This window comes from Lissotriton helveticus, chromosome 12, assembly GCF_964261635.1.
Source record: "Lissotriton helveticus chromosome 12, aLisHel1.1, whole genome shotgun sequence".
Lineage (NCBI taxonomy): Eukaryota > Metazoa > Chordata > Amphibia > Caudata > Salamandridae > Lissotriton > Lissotriton helveticus.
The window spans coordinates 773561024-773582084 of NC_136073.1; the positions used below are offsets into that span (position 1 = coordinate 773561024).

General features: G+C 43.9%; 1 protein-coding gene across 1 annotated transcript in view; it reads left to right on the top strand.

The window, feature by feature from the left end:
• Positions 1-16947, top strand: part of KCNN3 (potassium calcium-activated channel subfamily N member 3) — a 526431-nt gene extending 509484 nt beyond the window's left edge. The window contains exon 8 of the mRNA XM_078671377.1: positions 15704-16947. Coding sequence (XP_078527503.1) covers positions 15704-16000 — 297 coding nt within the window. The 3' untranslated portion in view covers positions 16001-16947. The remainder of the gene's footprint in view (positions 1-15703) is intronic.
• The last annotated feature ends 4114 nt before the right edge of the window (positions 16948-21061 follow it).

Consider the following 21061-nt stretch of genomic DNA (forward strand, 5'->3'; position numbering starts at 1 on the left):
GGTGATGGATCAAGCCCTGATCTTTGGACTGGGTAAGAGTGGTCTGCTTAATTCAGGCACTCTGTTCATCACCACCCCCTTTTCTGAATCATTCTAATTTCGTGCAGGCATCCTGATAAAGAAGTACTTGCCACCAACTTCCTCTGCAGTGGCACTGCCGCGGTAAACACAGGAAATTTGCAACTGAAAGATATGAGCATCTCATGCACCATGAGCATATGAAAGGACCACGACCCGGCAGCTGAAAAGACCGGTGGCAGTAGGGAACAGGATTTTAATGTAACCCAGAGCAACACAGGACAGTAAGTGTTGCAGAAAGTCGTGATTAAGTCTATAACATTGGACAAACTGCTGGTATGATGGGGCAGAAGAGCAGTCTCTGCAAGCTGAGGATGTGCTTCTTATGTTGTGGGGCCAAGGGAGCTATGAAACCATATTGGCGCTTCTGCCACACAACAACACACAAGTGTGACTGGAGAACATTCTCATGCATGCTTGGTGCCCCACATGCATCAAACAAGCCATTAGATAAGAATAAATTACAATTAACCTAAAACGATAACCGATTGACTTAAGTTGCTCTCCTTGTCACAATACCGCACACGCAAAGCACACTGAATTTGTTGGATGCTCATGTGTTAGCATAATTGAGGTTAACATGTGTTTTACAATTAAGAGGGATCCCCAGCAAACTCAAATGGCCCTGTACCCTGTGACAGGCAGCCAGATTTAAAAACAAACAAGACATGGAAACCATGTTATCACAGCTTGCAATGCTCTGCAAGGAAAACAAGCAGTGTTGTGAGGGTGCAGTACCACAGGCTGTCACTAGGTGTCCCTTGGGACCTCTTTTGGCCACATATGGTACAGCACCCTGCAACATGGCTGGGCAAAGGATATAGTGAAGCGGGTGAAAGCTGCCGACTTGTGAGCTGGAAATCCGGGTTTTTAGTCTGCTGTCGACTCAACATCCTGTAATAATGGGCTGATTATTTAATTTCCCCAAGCCCATGGCTAGGAGCACTATCTAAATAAAAGAGTTAAATGTAAAATAATATAAGAATTCAATGCAGTGATCTTGGGGGCGGCCAAGCAGTGTCGCGCAGGGGGATGGGCATACCGTAGTGAACAATTAATACAATGCGTTACGGTCAGTAAAGTAAACAAAATACAATGCATTACGGCCAGCAGCAGTGTTGATAGGATGGCGGCAATGACAGGAGGGAGGGGGTGCGAGCACTCAAGCAACAGATGGCCAGAGATGGCCAATCCCCAAAAACCAATTGGTGATGTCCTCTGGGAGGGAAACAAGAACACTAAGGTGGGAGAGATGAACAGTATTGACCAACCAGAGTCAAGGAATTTAGAAAGGCAGGCCACCAAACCAATAAGAAGTGCTGGGCGCGTTGAATGCCCATTTCCGGAATACAGCATGTCTCACAGAGACAGCGCAAATGCTGCCTAAGCAAGACCTAAAAACAGACACTGCACCTACCTTTCACTGTATAGCAGCGATTATTTTTGCACTTCATGATCCTACATCAAGCAGAGGCTTAATCACCCATTTAGGGTATTATTATGTCACTTTCTGCTATTTTCGTAGAATATATCAGAAGTCCAATTTGTTTTTCAAAATTCCCCTACAGCTCTGTGCATGGCAGATTAGCAAAAAGAAATGCAGAGTGCAGGTAAAGGGGAAAAACATCTTACACAAGCCAAACAACTTTAAGCAATCTAGCTGAAAGCAAAAACCGCATCATGAGTGCCCCCATTTTTGAAGGCACACAAAACCCAAATACTAATCATGATAAAAGAGCATTTACGTGGTGTTTTAAAATTTTGCAGATACCACTGGCAATGTTTAAATATGTATAGACTTATTTAAACATTGCAGTTAAGTCCTCTTACTGTTTCAAATACATGATTGCCAAACATACTATTCTGGTCAAGCAGGCCATTCTAATATGTAAAAGTATCCACAGTGTGATTATTAGAAGTGAGTGTGAGGGTTGTGAGGAATATTTGAAGTCCCTTCTCTTTTTACACCTTCTCCCAGCCAGGATATAAATAACAAAATTTGTTAGTGATGGCCCATTACAGAGCGGCTTACTGCAGCTCATTTTTTTCTGCTGAAAACAAAGGATTGCTGCGATGCGTAATCAAGAGAGAGAGATAGGACCAGGTAGCTAGTCCATGTCCCCGGGTTAATATGTGGTTTAATCAAAAAGAGACTAGCTCAAATTACTTGAATTTACAAAAGTTATTAGGGGAGGGGGAAGACTCTGGTATGTTTTGTCACGGAGTGTGAACACCCGGCAGGTGTGTTCATAAAGCCCTCACCCACCAACCTAGTTGGTGGCATGCTTCATCATCGGGCCCACCCAGTAGCACCTAGCGTGCCCCGGGTGTGCTTCAACGCCTGACTACAGCGGAGCTGGTATATTGCTGAGTGTGCGGTGAAGATAGTTAAGGAAGTGATGTTAAAACGGCTAAGCGGTGGTCCCAGTACCCGAGGGTAAAATTAGACTTTAATACCTGGGCCTCCGTCAGCGGTTAAAAATAAGGCAAGGGGATGTAAGAGGCGAGTTACGACCTCTCACATCCAATGGGTCAACATGTTTCAGCCAGTGCCTTATGACTAAGCTGGCTTTCTTCAGGACCTAAATAAAAAGGTGAGTGTAAGTAAACTAGTGGGGGTGTAGTAGAGACTATGTGTCTACACGCCCTAAAGTGTATCTATGTGTGAGAGGGGGATTCCCTTCTCAAGACCACGCTAGTTTTTGCCCAGTCTGACCTCAAGGTTGGGAGGTGGCAAAGGCTTGACCAGCATTTCTGGGTAGAGCCTGCTCTGGACCTGTAGTGCCTCCTTCGCATACCGGATTGTTATCAGTATAATGCTTCTTTTAGCCAGAGCCTGGCGCCCTCCTTGGGATCAACTGAGGCCCGCCCAGTTTGAAGACCCCTGCCTTGGAGGCAGGTTTTCAAAGCCCAAGGCCGCCCTGGTGCCTCTGTCACTTTGCCAGCTCCCCAAGGGTAATTGTGGTATGCAAGGAGAGGCTTCTGAGGTAAAGAGAAAGCAATCAGAGCAAGAGAAAGCAATCAGAGCGATAGAAGATAGACTGAAGGGAGAGAGGGAGAATGGATGACGAGAGAGTGGCAGCACAAGGAGACAAGGGGAGATGAGTGGAGCGAGGTTTGAGCCTTTTTGCCAGGACTGCTTTTGGTTCCCCAGGCTGGTCCTGGTGGCTAGTCAGACAAGAACACACCATTCCTCCTTCTCAGACAATGCAGTGTAGGATAGAGGACAGTGTTATGGCACCAACTCATTCCTTAAGTCTGCACTTTTTTGATATAACTGTTGATGGAGTTCTAAAGGAGCCCAGGTTGCATTTCTCAGATGTGATGGTGTACATGACTGGAAGCTGCCTCTGATGTGTGAAACCTTTGGCCTTATAGGTTGTCTCGGCATGTACTAATTAAGAGATACTACCAATGTATTGAGTTTGAAATGTTGTGCTACAACAATATTGCAGCCAGAATATTTACTAAAATACATAAATACACACACACATATATATATACACACACACACATACAGAGCTCTGAAAGGAACTACTTCAAGAGATGGCACAAAATTGTATTTTTCAATCAAAAGGTGGCGTGTAGACAAACAAAAGTCTACCCATTTTGGCTTAAATAAATAAATATATATATATATATATATAGAGAGAGAGAGAGAGAGAGAGAGAGAGGGAGAGAGAGAGAGAGAGAGAGAGCGAGAGAGGAGGAGGAGGAGGAGAAAAGAGAGATCTTCAAAGTACAAAGATTCTTCATAAAAGTTTTATAGTTGGGTAACAATAGTTTTTAACACACTGTTTTTGTATTGAATGTTCTGACATACAACCCCCAACTAAGAGAGAATCTGGTACTCACATGTTTCCGAAGCTCTTGGAGTGCCATATATGGTAGCAACGATTGCCGATTCTATTGTTAAGAGTTTGTGAAGAAGTTTAGTGTCGCTGGCTTGAGCATGCGCAGCAGCAAAGACTACAGTAGAGCATGATCAGAGCTTGGATACCGAGCTAATTCAGTAATTCCAAGTTAAGCAATGTAAGAGGGCAAACACATTTCATTATCTGATGGTGACAGCCAAACAATTGATCTGCAAATCCTCTGGCCCTAGAGATTGTGTGTCTTCATGTAACATGTCATCACCAGCTCCTATCTTTGCATGAGTGCTGGCTGCAGGGCATGGCCAGCGGGTTTCTTTGTGCCGAGTACCTCTGGGTATGGCTGTTGACGGTGTCTGCTGGAACACTAAGCATAGATATTAAGCACAAGACGTGGTTGAAGGCCAAAGCCTTGGATTGCTTCCAGACCCTGCTTGCAATGCATTCTAGGTAGGCTGGGGATGAGAACTGAGAGGGCGACCCACTCTTCGGTCCCACACTACGTCCACTACCAACCCTACGTTGTAGTAATATGTGGGCCAATAGACGGAGCATTTTAAAAACAAAAACCTCAGACGGCCGGCTAGCCGCCGCCTCAACTCCGTCATCCTCTTCCTGACTCCGGACCCAGAGCAGGATGCATCAGGAAGCACCCGGCTCCCAGCCTCCCGATAGCCAATCACAACGCTACAATGCAGCGTTGTGCTTGGTCTGGATGACGTGGATCAGACCTTGGCCAGAGAATAGAAGCCTGGGCATGTTCTCCACACAGGTTGGAATGCAGCCTGCATGGAGAAGATGTGAAGTGCGCATGAATGTTTGGCCGGCCTGAGAGGGCGGGCCAAACAGTCATGTGTATTTAGGAGTGGGCAAACCACTCCTCCCCTGCTCCTCTGTCGTCGGAGCAGCCCTGCGCCAAATGCAAAGTTGCAACAGAAAAAAACATAAAATGATAACACCAGTTAATATTGCTTTATGTTTCCTTTACTACACTGCTGCGAAGCAGTGGGGTGACGCTCCTCCTCCTTAGCAGAGGAGCCGCCACTAGCCAATAGTGAAAACGGGGAAGGAAATCGGAGAAGAGAGAAACAAGGCACAGGATATCACTGTCCGACTTGTCACTTTGCTCGCACTGACATTTGCAGGTGGAAATGAGTATATGAAGGTCACTTGGCATAGATTCTGGAGTTACTGGGGTTCTATTCTCCTCTAGCTTAGGCCACACCTCTAGTACTTTAGTTATTTCTGAACTGCATTCAGATTTGTGTTGTTCCAATTGAACCACTAGAGCGGCGACCCCGGCATATTCGGTGGATGGATTTAAGACTTGTGTCAAGACTTTACAATCCATGATGGAATGAGAACACTCTGGGCCATATTATCAAGAAAGGGCGATACATTATCGCCGCTTTTATCATCAGGAAACTTTCGCTAAAGCAGTGATAATGGGCTTGATAACATTGCCCTTGTGAATTCCCATAGAAGCCCAGGTTCTGGTGTTAACCTGGGCTTCTATGGGAATTCACAAGGACATATTATCAAGCCCATTATCGCCGCTTTAGCGGCAGTTTCCTGCCGATAATGTATTGCCCTTTCTTGATAATATGGCCCTCTTTTCTCTTCCAACCAAACAGCCTCAACTACCAAGCGATTAAATGTAATATAGCCTAATAAATATTCATGTCAGTGTTAATAACTCATCAAAGTATATCACTTTCTATCAAACAAAATTTCAGCATCTGCTCCCAAAAGGCAGAAAAATGATGCAGCTAAGTATCATTTATCGCTACTAATGAAATATTTCCTCCTAAATACGACAAATCAAAGGAAACTTTAGTTTGGTCATTTGGGACACGCGTAGATTTACATAAAAAGTGTAACTGACTGGCTAAGAAGAAATGCAAACTTCTTCAGATCTCCAGGAAACCTTTCTTGGAGAGTCAAGTGTATAGTAGTAGCCATGATGGGGAAAGGATATGCATAAACGATAAGGTCTGACTCACAGTTTGGCAGGCAGTACACTCAGTTGCAAATGTGTCGGAGGACCCTGCTCGCCATACTATACTATAATTGATATATTTCAGCGTTTTTTTGTTTTTCTAACATTAGTGCTTGTCTCATTTCAAGGCTTAAATGTAATTTCACTAGAATCTTTTTCCACTGAAGAAGAAATATATATATATATATATATATATATATATATATATATATATATATATATATATATATATATATATATATATATATATATATATATATATATATATATTTATGTACACATATATGATTATACATTTATATATATATATGAATATACATTTATATATACATATATATTTATATATATGAATACATATATAAATATATATAAATCTACATATATATGCATATATATAAACATACACATATATACATGAATATATACATATATATGATTACACATTTATATATATGATTATACATGTATATATACATATATACATATTTAAATATATGCATATGTATATAAATATATATGAATATACATGTATACATATATATATATATATATATACACACATATATATGAATATATATGCATATATATTTGAATATACATATATATATATGTATATATATATATATATACATATATATATATATATATATATATATATATATATATATATATATATATATATATACACATACACACACACACACACAAGCCAAGATCGCCCCCCACAGTGAACAGACCAGAGTGCACAGCGCGCTCATAAAACTCCATTTTAATTCAGACAGCATGGCGTGTTTCGTCCAGTATGTCTTTTCAAATGCTGATGACACAGGTGTTGATTATAAACGTTTAAAAAAAATAGATAATGCCTCTCTGTCACTGGTGAATACTTTGTTGCAAGCACAGAAAGACTTGCATGAACTTTAGCACTTTGGTTTAGTTCGTAAGAGTGCCCTCGTCACATAATTGTTTCATGGTAAGTACCTCATGGCGCTTTCTTATTACCTGTACTGTGCAATGTCCTTACCGTTAAAACACCAATGTCACATCTCAAAACTATTAGCGTATCTGCAAATCCATCACCTAAGGGCTTCTTGCCCTTCGATTTCATATACCTGAAAGCACAGCTTCGGTAAGCGGCGCCAAGGCATACCGTGATGGTCTGGCTAGTTGTCAGCAATTCTCCATTTCTGTCGGGCTGGGGCGGTTCAGCAACTTCCAAGAACTTTGGATTACTCCTTTTGGTCCACTGCTGCCGCCGAACTGCTTAAGGATGGGCTCTCCCAATAGCCTAACACAGGCCCAACGCAGCCGCTGCGGTGCAGGGGGCCTAAGCTCCAGTGGGCCCCCCTCAGCACAGTACTCTGGCCTGAGAGCTCCTGATTGAGTCCAGATGAAGCCCCTCAAGTTTCGTTACGGCACTCTACGTGCTCGTGGCCGCAGGCAAACATCCAAACCAAGATCGCTCTCCACAGGAAACAGACCAGAGCGCCCAGTGGGCTCGTAAAAAATATAAATATATACACACATACATACATACACACACCCGTATGTTGGCCATGGCAGCAAAAATAAAATGGCCAATAACATACGTTATTTAGAGCAACTGTACTAATAAACACACATTCACCCATTTATTACTGGAGGCTAAACGTTTAATTCAAGTTTTCTTAGCACAGGTCAGCAAAATGAACATGATAAAAACACACTTACCCCTTCACAGGTTGCATGTAATAATTTACACAGGGAAACAGCTACCCTAAGACCTAGTCACAATAATGCATCCTGTTTTTTTTAGTTGGGAAAAAGCCTTTTGTTTAGGAATACACTTAACATGGCATGGCATAAATCACATGTGCAGATACACAGGATCAAATATGCTACTTTTTACCATTGATGAGGGAGGAAAGGGGAAACATGATTGCTGAATACTTCCCTGAAATCCATATTGTCCTCCAGTAGGGTCTTGTGACAGTAGTTCTCCAAAACAGAAAAGATATGAGTCCAGTCTCCAGGTCCTGGTGGCAGCAACACGGTGTCACGATTGCCAAGTAATCTTGGACGTCTCCTGATATGAGATACTGCACTTCATGTTAGTTGAACCCCACTATTCGAATGCAATGCAATGTTGGTTACCATGGACTTCCAAATTAATTTACTCTTTATTTTACTTTCCTGTGCTGCATCTGTCGCAACCAAGTAATTTATACCAGGACCATACATTTAGATGTGACTATTCCCACCAGCCCTGAGACGCAAACTCAAAGCGATTTAAAGGCTGGGTCAGAGAACCAAGGGGAATTGAGGGAAATGTTAGAAAACAAAACAGAGGTAAGGGAAGTCAAGTCTTCCTCATCAGGTTGTGAAGTAAGATGAACTTTGATGAATAATAAGAGAAATATTATATACATATAAGCGGCAAGAAATATACTAGAAATTTTGATTTGATTGGCTGTAGACCAGAGTCCTCCAAAGACGATCGTGGAGGGCCGGATCCATGCCAGATTTTTAGCATATCCCCATTTAGATAAATGTAGTTATCTTAAAAATCTGACCGGAACTGATCAGCCATGGCTGGTCTATTGGGGCTGAGGTGCCACGCCCCTCCACCTTTTGCCCCCCACGAACAGCGTCGGTGACACTGTTCATTTTCAGGTCAGGCAGCCAGGAGCCAGACATGCGCTCAATGCACGTGCTCCTGGCTGTCTGAGCTGAATTTTGCTGGGCTAAGGAAGTCACAGCTCCTGTGGGCGTGACCTCCTTAGCTCAGCAAAGTTCCCTGAGGCCCTCCCCTCAGTGACGAGGGGTAACGTCACTGATTGCCTCACACCCGAGCGCTTCAGTTTTAAGCCCTAAAGCTCCCAGGGTCGAGTGTCAATCAGTGACACTTCATCACAGAGTGGGGTGGGGTCAGCAGTCTCACTGACCCCATCCCGCTCTGTGATGACATTGGGACTGCTGCCCTCACTGATTGGCTAACCTCAGGTCAACCAATGAGGAAAGACAAAAGTCCAAAGCCCCCTGGGACCTCCAAGGCAGAGCTGCACGTATTGTGTGTGTGCTTTTGTTGATTAATGTTTGGTGCGTGCATGAATGTATATATGAATGTTTGGTAATGAGTGTTGTGGATGTGTGTGCACGCATGTGAATGCATGGGCATGAGTGTGTATGTGTGCGTGTGTGTTCCTTCCGCCCCCTCCCTCCGAAACTTACCGGCCGCCACTGGGTCTACCTCCGGAGAACCCTGTTCTTGACGGTCAGAGGAACCTTGTCCAGAAGTCATTGGAGCTCTGCGAGGGTTAGCCACAAACTAGCACAGCAGAGTAGTGTGGAATTGGAAATAGCAATGACACACTGCACCTGCAAGAGAACCAAGAGGGAGAAAACATAAAAGGTGCACAAGAAAGTACAACATAAACCAAATCCCACTCGGCCACCACTAGATCTTTTGTTGGTGCTACACCCTCCTTAAGAAAGTCTCCGAGGGCTTGAGACATCAAGAAAACTATCAATGTATTCCAGAAAAATGGAAGACTTTGTTATACAGCCCTGATCTCATCTTCTAACCTTCCCTTTATATCTCCTTATCTAGCACTTCATTATGGTTTTACTGCTTGTTTTGTTTCTCCTTTTCCCCCATATCGAATGTCAGCCACTATAGCCGCCCCCCTCATATGTCCCTCTGTGTTCTGCCGTTTCCATGGCTGCATGGATTGATGTTTTACTATTTGCTGTCCCTATTCCTGCACTGTTCGTTGAAAATATGTCAGAGACCTTGCTTCTATGTTTTTTTATTGTATGTAAAGCACACTGACACTACCAGGATTAAGAATAGCACTATAAAAAAATTATAAATAAATATTAGTTTTGCCCCCATGGACCACTCTATACAAAATTGATATCTAAAGTATGCATTTGAAGCGAATAGTTAAAGTTTCAGCAACATTTCTACAAAGGGGACCAAAGTTATTAGTGATTACAAAAAAATCCTATTGTCTAATGGCCAGGTTTATCAAGATGTCACGCAGTGCAGCTGCAAGTAAAGTTGATTTAAGGGGTTCCTTCCAGTACAAAAAAAACCTCAAGGCCTTTCTCACTTTGTACGTATGCTGTACAGTGCAACACACTTTGAAAGCAGGAAAAACAAGGAGAAATGAAAAATGTCTCTTTGTTTCACCTGCCTTTATGAGGCGTAAGATGTTGGTGCAAATCCCTTTCTACAATTCTTTGTAGAACGGGACTCATGTCAAAACCTGTGGGCGGTTGCATCAGTACGCGCATGCACCACCCGTGGAACGCTTGCTTGAGGCAAAGTAACGCAAGGCAGTGCATTGTGCATCTTTGCATTGCTTTGGTTTGCTATCGCGTTGGATAGTAAATACCACCTGATTAGAAAGGGAATGCAAACCTGACGCAAAGCCTTTGTAAATCTGGACCAAAGCAATTCAACCATAACTATTGAGTTGAAATCCTTTTGAAAGGAAAGGATTGAGCGCACTGGAAAAATCCCATATGTCTGGGTGCTGGAATAGCAGCGGTAGATATAGTTCTGATGATGTAGATTCGCAACGACAGAGACTCCATTCCTCCACTAGACAAATGAGGTGGTGGCTGTGCGCAAAGCCCCTGTGCCATTGGATCGCTGCTGTAATTAACCCTCCGGAGGGGTGCGATGCAGACTGCGCTCATGCTTCGTTTAAGACCTATCCGAGCCGCAATGATTAACGATACCTACAGACGGCGACAGGTTCACGTACACCTACTGCCAGCCATCCCTAGTCACTTGTCCATGTTGTGAGAATTTCATTTTTGTATGAATCTCTCAGGGTGGCAGCTGTGTCCATGCAATTCATTTTGTTTTCAAGAAAAGCTCTGGTTGCCGGGGTCGGCCATTGGTTCCTCATCTCTGCCGGGTCTTGGGATCGCTAGATGACTGATCATCACGCGTCTACAGCACCTATTGGGCAGACAGATGTTTCTGTGCATGAACAACACAGAGAAACATCACTAAGGAACACACACACAGCCCTGTATTCGGCGTTCATCAAGCCCAAGTAGTGCTACATTTGTAAAATAATAAGTGCCAGGGCCCTGACCAGGAGGCTACTGCAGCTTGCACCACCCATTGCCACTGTCATGCTGCCAAATCAACTACTAACCATCTCTCTCGCCTGCAAGTGCGACAGTTCATATTATTCCAGGTCCCCGAAGCTGAAGCCAGGAATTAGTAATTTTTAATGTATATTGCATTCATAAACAACTGTTGTTCTGCTCATCTCTATTAGATGAGTAGCGCCACCCTGTGGCTGACTGTCATAAGTGTGGTGTTGACAATTAAGTGCCAATGTCGAGCACCCAAAACTAATTAAGAGCTTGTGCTGAGCACCGGAAACCACTGGCTCAAATTAAGCACTGATCCCAAGGCATTTCTTAGGAGCCCGCTGCCCGTGCTGCCGAATGCCAGGGTTGCTGAATACCAAGCCAGCTTGTTGTAAACGTATCTAGGACCCTAATTAAATATTCCCGATGTATGCCCTTATGTGGTTATAACAAATAATATCCTTAAAAAGGCATAAGAATCACATCCATATTTAATCATAGCCAATGCAGTCCAAATACGGCAAGGCTACTCCCATAGACTCCTAGAAAGTACAACACGTTCTTTAAACAAACCAAGCCTCCAGCAGCCCGGGAAATCCCCCTGCTTTTGTTTTGATTTGAACAAGAACTCCTGGAGTCCAGAAAGAACTGTAAGTTCTTAGTGACGTCTTATGTCCAACCTTACGTCAAACTCGGCACCTTCCAGGTATAAATATACCAACGTTGCCTTAAGCAAACACACGGTTGTTTGGAGCAGAGCGGCTATCTACTTGCCCGAAGCCCAGCTGATGCGAGAGCCGAAGGAAGCCAACCCTCCCCTTGACGCACTGAGAGAGACGCTGTCTTTTCTCCTGCCGAGAAATCCAGCTCCAGTGTTTCCAGCCACCCTTGCGGGTTTCTGGGAGATCGAGTCCTGAGAAACGAGATACAAGACCTCCTTCATTCTATACCCAAGGTACGGAGCTGATTAGATCCTTGAGAGAATTCTTGATGCAGATTCTTGGCAAAAACGAACTTAACTTAAACTGCAACTTACTTACTCCTTCCCACGTATTAGGCTCAGGTCAGGTACACCGGGGTAGGCGTATCTTAGAAGCACCAGTTGAGTACGTTTAGTCAATGATTTTATGTATGTATATATTTTATCCATTTTAAGTATCATATGGCTCAGAAACCATATCAATGCTTTTACAGTATTATTTCATAATACTCCTTTTACTGTACGCACTTTACTTTATGACAAGTATTGCAATTACGGCAATTCACTTCTCTTGCACGAGAAAGAGGACTGCTCAATAAATAACAACTTTTATTGAAAACGCCCGTCTCTCTATTTTTCTGCACTCTGGTGAAACTAAGCATGCACGATTGACTGAGTGAAATAGATGTCTATTGTTTTCACACGACTCTGGAGATATACTCCTTATTCTGGAGGGAGCAAAGTTGTCATGTTAATGCGGTTGTCAGAAGCTAATCCCTTCTTGTCTATTCAGGGAAGTTACCTCCTCCTTGTTTCCTCGAGAAAGTTTCTAGTGACCTCTGATCTAGCTGGCATTCATAATTAAGTCTAACATATTCAATAGAGACCTAGTCGACCTCAGTCCTACGTCTAAACTATCGTTTATGTTATTCCAATGCGCAGAGCCTATTGGGAATATAGAAACTACACTACAAGCTTCATCCGGATCCCTCCTCACGCCTGTTTCCTACACCAACCTTCACCTTCCACACCAGACCACAAAGCATTTTTGCTAATTCTATTACACATGCTTTGCTGTATGTAAAGACTCCTTGGTGCAAACATCCTTTAGCACACTGTTATGAAAGCAGATTTGTGGAAAGGGTAATATGTAGTCAGAATGTATGTGCATAGTTGTTGTGTTGCATTCTGTAGAATGGCGTGGTAGTCAATGTTATTTTTGCAATGTGTTTTGACTGTTTTCTTCTCCTGGTCACTGCTATGTTTTTTCTCTGTTATTTTGCTCACTGTTACATTACTGTGTTGTGTTCTATTGTGCTCTGTAATGACTTCAGCAATCTCAACAAATGCTTTTACATTCTCAGACAAAGGTAGGAAATTCCTTCAAATGGTACAGTGATAACTATTTACCACTATCTAAGATGGTAAAATGCCACTGTTTTTGCTGTCCAACTAATTAAGACACTGGTCAACCCAAAACTGTGATAGAGACCATATCTTAAATTAGCATACCTAGTGGTCACTTTATCTGAGATCTCTTTTTCTCACTCTGTCGAGTTCTTATTCACCCCTTCATCCTCTCCTTGTTTTCCTATCTAACTCTCCTCCTTCTTGCTCCCTTTTCTGCTTTCTCTCCCTTGCTCTTGGTCAAAGTCATGGTGAAAAATAAGTCAGAGCTCCCAAAAATGAGTTCCTGAGACCACCGCCTGCCAGCACAGGCACTAAGTAAGCACTGGGTGTAAATTAGCAATATTGAGAGATTAAAACAAAGCATGGACGAACGAACACAAGAGGTGAGCAACACAACACAACACAAAGGTCTACATGTTCTAACCCAGAGTAGACAGAACAGTGTGGACTGTCACATGGATTATTGCTCTCACTAGTTCAGTCATGCATGCACTCACTCATACTGCTAATGACATCTGGGATACCTTTCCACTTATACGCTGATGTTTCTGAACTAAAACTGAGTACACAGTTACCACAATGTGCAGAGAAAAGCCTTACAAATGTTCAGGCCAGTAATGACTGCTACCGAACAGGGGTGGTGAGGCGGGGCGAAAAAAAACAAAAAAACACTTACCCTGGTACTTCCGGCCGTCTCCTCTCCTACGTCCTCTTCTCTTCTCCGGCAGCAGGAAGCACACAGGTTCCCAGAATCCCATAGCCAAACACGACACTGCATGAAAGCAGAGTTTTGATTAGTCTAAGTGCTGTCGTTCGGCACTCAGAGAGGGACTGGGAGGCTGTGCATGGTCTCCACCCAGGCAGTGCAATGCAGTCTGGTGGAGAGCATGCTAAGTGCGCATGACTGTTTGGGCGACCCAAGACAGCTGGCCAAACTGTCATGTGCACTTAGAAAGTGCCTACCACTTCTCCCCTAGCTCTGAACAGCCCAGCCTGGCCCACCCAACCAACTGAGCCAGTATGGTAAAATAAAATGATAATATCGCTGCGTTATTATAATTTTATTTTTCCTTTTTGAACTGCTCAGTGGGCAGTGGGACGACGCTCCTCCCCCTTAGCGAAGGAGCCGCCACTGTTTCAGGCAGATATACAAAACTAGTTGAATTCCAAGCAAAATGTACATTCGTTAAAGCACTCACTCAGAGAAATATTGGGTTACAAAAATTCACTTTACACACTGCAGAAGCTTTAAACAGGCGTTCAGTTCTGCTCCTCATCAGAAATGCCCATCAGGATTTTGCCTCAGGTAGTCGTTGCTCTTTTGGAAATATTGCAGGACCACTCACCAAATTTCAGCATGCTAAAACACCACCATGTTTGACGGCATCTCCTCCGTGTGAGAGGGCGATGCAATCAGGCAGGGGGGTGTAATCAGGAGTGCTCCTGTGCCTGGTAAATGAATGCATTGCACTATAAACCTGGGACAAAACAAATGACAAGCCCTTGGTAACAAACATCCACTCACAGTGCATATGCAAAGACTGGTGGGACCTGTGACTAGAGAAAGACACTGGGTGCAAAGAATTTCCAAGGGATGTTGGGGCCCCTAACATCTCACAAGCATTGGTTGAACCTGATTAAAAAATGTAAGATTTCTAATTTGCTCCTGTGTAGCTGACACACAGCTGAAATTACATATTAAAGCCAAGTAGTAGTCAAAATGTGTAATTAGCTTGTATGGAATTTGCCTATCACCTCATTTTGTACTTTGATGAACGTCTCCACTTGACCGATAGCTATTGATCAGGTAACACCCTACGCTAGCCCTAACTAAACAGGGGGATATCACAAGGGGATATTACTACCAGAACGTCACTTTTAACGACATTCTGGTGGCGAAATGCCCTTCTCCATATTTACAAAGCTGCGTTAAGCCACACTATGGTGCAAGGGTGCCTGCGTTGGAGTTAGGCAGCTAAATTTAGCACCAGCTCTTGGGAAAATACAGGGGTGTACCGTGTTCTTGTGAATACAGAGCATCCCGGAGTTTTGAAAATGTCGGAGCACGGCGCTGCTAAATTTGGCACAGCTTCACGCTCCGACAATTTCTAGTAAATATGCCCCAGTTTTTTTAATGTTACACATATGCTGAGACTAATAGAGTAACAAATATTGGAGGTCATCAGCCCTTGTAGCATCAGTTGTAACAATCTAAATATATCACCATCATATCAGGTACTTGCTGCAGAACAATCGTACCGGTTTATGGGCAAGATCCGCCTATGCAAACTCTTTACACATAGCACCACCACCGTATGCAGTCACTCAGCTCTAACAAAGCCTTGCAGTTTGGAGAACCCTAAAAGCTTCCAACCAAGGACAAGTTTGGAAACAAAATCATGAAATAGCTGAATGTTGAACTGACCTCTCCTCTTAGTGCAGTCTTGAGTCCCATGGATGAATGGCAAAATACATGGAATTTTGTGGTTACTGTGTGCCTTTGTCTGTCCAATGATTGGTGAAAATGTTTCTGTTTAACCCTTTCAGATGCAAAGCGTCATCTATGACCTCATCACGGAGCTGAACGACCGCAGCGAGGACCTGGAGAAGCAGATCGGCAGCCTTGAGTCGAAACTGGAACAAATCACGTCGAGCTTCAGCACTCTCCCGCTACTCATTGTAGACTCACTGCGGACACAGCAGCAGCAGCTCTTGACCGCGCTGTTGGAGGCGCGAGGGGTTGGCGCCGTGGTGGGAACCCCACCTACCCTGTTGACTGAAAGCCCCATCGGGGTTAGCTCCACCTCTTTCCCAACTCCTTACACCAGCTCCAGCAGCTGCTAGGTCAACAGTGAACACTCCTCACCCCCTTTATGGGAGGAGGTGCCTTCCACAGTCTTATGAGTCCTCCTGGTTCTCTACCCAGGTCCAAAAGGGTCAGGTAAAGTCAGTGTCACAAGGAGTCCAGGCAAGACATCTTCTGATGTGTCCCAGAAGAGAAGCCCAGAAGCTGCACACATGGCTCTCCCCCGACACCAGGAATCATAGCTGCAGGCGGCATAGCACAGAGGGGTCAGGGTGGAGAGTGGGCGGATGGGGGAATGCACACTCCCGTCAATTCTCAGGTCTTCCAGCGGAAGAAGCACAGGTGGATAACCGACACTCCTTTGAGAGATTCAGGATCTTCGGTCACACGGATCCAGGAACCTTCATCCTTCTCTCACTGAAACCAGGAAGGAAAAGGCAAAAGCCTGGGGCAGGAGGGGAGGAGGCAGAAAAAAAGGACTCTGGTCCCATGCACTTTTCCACATGATTCTGTATCTAGAGGTTGCATTGTGTCTCTAAGTAGATCTCTAGGGAATGACTGATTTCTAGTACCCAGGACTAATTTCTTGTGCCGGCGACCTAGGTGACATCCATAGAACAACAATGACAACTTTGAGGGACATGCCAGCTAGCTATGTAAGTGACCATTGATTCTAACAACTAGTCTGAGGTCAAGCTGGCTGGCTAGAAAAATAACCTAACACACCAAGGACTAGTTTTGGTATTGTGCACTAATTATATGCTGCCACTCACACTAGTCGAGGGACTGATGCCCAACACCATGATGGGAAGCAACTGTGGTGTCCTTCAAACTTGAGTCTGATCATTTTTTCAGGCTGTTGATAACTTTTCCACATAATTACATATCATATGTCATACCTGCTAGACACATGAATGCTCTTCACACACAGTGACGTCTATGGCCTCTCATTTCCAGTTTTCCAGCCAATAAAAGCACTCCCACAATTCAGGGTGTTGGTTCATACATTTCATCCAAGCAATTACTAGACCCTACAAACGGCTTTCCTGCTGCTGATGATTATTCTATTCAATTACATTTTTATGTCATGCCTTATATACACCCTCATGCCCATCATTCCAATGGTTTTGATGACCTTCCATTCCAAAGTTTCCTTCATGGCAATAAAGCGCCAATCCTACATAGTGTTGCATCCCCATATGCCTCCCAGCCAAGCTACTGTTCTCCTATGTGACTAGTAGTATGAGGCAATATGTCTGCCATTCCATGCAGTAATACATTTTGTGCCATGATCTTAAACCTGATGTCTGCGCTCCACACGTTACCATGTTCGATGTTCTGCCTTTTAACCAGAATGATCCCCGCCATTCCACTAATTATTTGGTGTCACACCATCCAAGGCTTTCAAGTGCCTTTCATTGCAGTGCCACATTAGATGACCTTCAATCTGAGCTGCATGATTACTCTGCCACATAATATCAACTTCAGTGCATGACTTCCAGACACGTGACTCCCCACCAAGGGATGGCTCGGAGCCACACCTATTGACTGAGTCTGCTTCCAAACAGATTACCAGGAATAATGCCATACCCACTAAATAAGTGCACTCCATCCCATTTCAATACCATCATGGTGCCAATTTTAATGGATCTGATTCTGGGATGCCAACATCAAAGGTATGATCAGCAGATATATTTTGGCCCTGATTTCAGCTGGCCTGGAAAAATGGGTGCTATTTATCGCACCCAATATGTTCAGGAACTGCTGGGATAGGAGTTTACCAAACGCGATAAATATAACCCAATTTAGTGTGCCATAACACATGTATTTTGGCACTAATATTCACATGTCCCATCAGCGGCTTAAAGTCGGTTGCCAGCACCCAGGGCAAGTCAAGTATCCTTCCACTTTTCTTTTACAATTTTGCACCCCTAAGAATGCCCTTAAGAATTTTGCACCAGGGGCAACCGCCCCTGTCGCGCTGCTCACTCTACGCCACTGTGTCCCAGTATTTACCAGGCATTTTCCCCCAGTAAATCTCAGCAGGTCTTCACATGCTGAATTTACTGGGAAAAAATGCTTGAAGTGCAGTGCTTGTTGCACTAATCCTAACAAATGATACTACATTCTTCGCAGTTAATCGAGCCAACTGTAATTGGGTCATAAGACCAATGCGTGTGCCATACACTGGACCTATCAAAAGTAGCCAACGCACCTGAAACTGGGACACCCACATCACCACACAAAGGACTGAGAGGCCCTCCTCATGCCTTAGAAAAAACAGAGAATGTGTATGGCCTATTGATAGAAGAATAAATACTAAGGATTGTTGGCTCACATGGACATTGGAAAATCTATGTGGGATCCCAGAACAACAGGTTTTGCTATTGTGCTTTGCTGCTTTATGGGTTCAAATGCATTTCTTCCAGTGGTGGACCTCCAAGATGCGCAACAGTCAATTGTGGGTGTGCCGGTGAGAGCCGAGTGGGCCTAGGTCAGAGATTGACAGAAGTAGGTGAAATCATTGCTTCCCATTCTAATCAATGTTGGCCACCAACACAAGGCAAGCCCTTGGCATTGGATTCTGTTTTTAGTCTGTGAATGATTTTCTGTGGAGGTGGTGGATGATTCTGAATGACAAATGCCACCGACACCACACCGCCCTCATTGGCTATTACATGCCGAGTGTCATGCATAGCTTTTACGATTGCTGTGTAGGGATGGTAGTTTGGTCTGAAACCCTGACTATACATCATCAGGGATGATTAGAACAGTAGACACCTTGCCCCGTATTTATTTATTTACAGTTTTTATAGAGTGCAACATTCATTCCAGTGGGATATCACTGCGCTAGAATCCCTCGTTGACGTTTCTGAAGGCATTCATTTGTGAGGACCCCAAAAGCATTAGGTCCATAAACATATTGAGCAATTAAAAGCCAGACAGGTGTCAATGGCATTGGATTTATAAAAGGATCTATCAGTATAACTTCTGCTTGATTCTCAGATCCTAGGACAGTTCTTCTCCAAATGAGTCACCAGTGACTTTCCTGGATGGAGGCGGTGGACAATGGGTTCACTGTTGTAAGATTGGCCTGGAGCATGTGGAGTGAGCTTCCGGGTTTGGATTGCATTGTAAAATGTATAGATTGAGGGTGCGGGTGATGTTTATGGTTGCAAAACTTGCCAGAGACAATGTTTATCAGTTAAGTAGAAAGACAGGGCTAGATATATTTCCCAATTTGTTTTGGATGCTGTGAGTTCATAAGTAACCACAAAGCGGGTGTTTATTGGTTGTTTTTGATGCCAGAGATGGTTTTCAATGGCTCACCCATTTGGGGTGCTTGATGCGTATGTTTATGCTTTGTTGGATTTCAGGACTGATATTTATTGGTTGTGTAGGATACCAGTAGTGGCGGGCAAAGTTACCTGGGATAGTGAGGGTGATTTACATTGGTCAATGCGTGTGAAACTTTCAGCGATTATGATGTTTGTGGACTGCATGGGTTGTGACTGGAAATGCTCATTGGCAGGTATGTCTGACAGAGTTATGTGAGAATGACCCCTAACATATATTTCACCCACTCAGCAGAGGCACACACCAAAAGGCAGGCGTTGAGCTGTTGGATGTGATTGCTTCCATGTGTCTCAGCAGAGATGTAGAATTGTGCTCCTGGAGTACACCAGCAAAGCACTTTGGTATTATCCAGTATTGCTGTACATTGGTGGAACTGTGCAGTGGTTGCGATATGTATGTACCTTCTAGAAAAACCTGTGTTGTACTTGCAGGTTGAGCCGCAATGTGAGACTTTGATTGAACTCTCGGCATGAAGTGTATCATGAGAGCTATGATTGGCTCAGGGTTTAGGACCAATGGCAGCATCTAAGCATGAGGAGGAGGAACCATGGCTCATGTGTGATGGACACCTACACCAAATTGCTCTCCAGATCAAATGTAATTGCAACCCCCAACAGCCAACCATGACACTCAGCTTTAATTTGGGACCCCACAAGGCACGCAATTCCTGACACTTGTTCAGAGCATCTCTAAAACCCAGTTTCTACATCACTGATACCAACTTCCATCACCTCTAATTTCAATCTGAGTATCAAAGACATGAGGTCCCATCACTCTGACCCTGGAGGCCAAATTTATCAAGATTTGACGCAACGCAGCACAGCACAGCACAACAACTTGCTGTGCTGCATCACATGGGGAGGACAGGGATGCACCATATTTACTCAATATGGTGCATTCCTGCTCTCTCTGTAGGCTGGTGCACTTGTGGTTGCCAAGCGCCAACCCAGGCACCCTTCCTCCATGGTGTAAGGGGGTCAGCATTACAGTTAAGGGGCTCCTTCCTGCACAAAAACAATACTCAGGGTCATTTTCCTCTTTCTATGTGCCCTACGGATAGCAGCACATTTAGAATAGGGGAAAAAGGAGGAAAAAGAAAGATTTTTCTCCTCATTGCACCTCTCCTGGGAAGGCAAAGCATTTTGACACATACCCAGGTTTACTAGTGTTAGTAATTCTGAGAATGCACCAAAATACATGGGTGGATGTGTCGAAACACCCACTCTCCACCCATGTGACAACTTCCTGGTGCAGAGTAACATAAAGCGTGGACTTGCACTGCCTTGCATTACTCCAGATTTACCAAGCCAGGCAAGGTGGCTTTGCATGGCTCGGGAAATCTAACCTAAGGGCTTGCATTGCCCTTGAGTGACATAAGGGCAACTCAAGCCCTAGATAAACCTGGGGGCATATTATCAAGGACCGGCATTAAAATTATCCCCGTTTATCGGCTGGAAACTGCCGACAAAACGGCAATAATGGACTTGATAATACGCCCTTGTTAATTCCCATAGAAGCCCATGTTCTGGTGTTAACATGGGCTTCTATGGGCCGTTTTATCGGCAGTTTCCTGCCGATAAAACAACGATAATTTTAACACCAGTCCTTGATAATATATATGCCCCCTGGTCCTTAGTTCTTCACTATACTCTATTGGCTTTAAATTTAAAAAAAATGCCATATCAGAGGCCACTTTGTTACATCACTGACATTCAACTCAACTGACATAAATGTGACAGGAT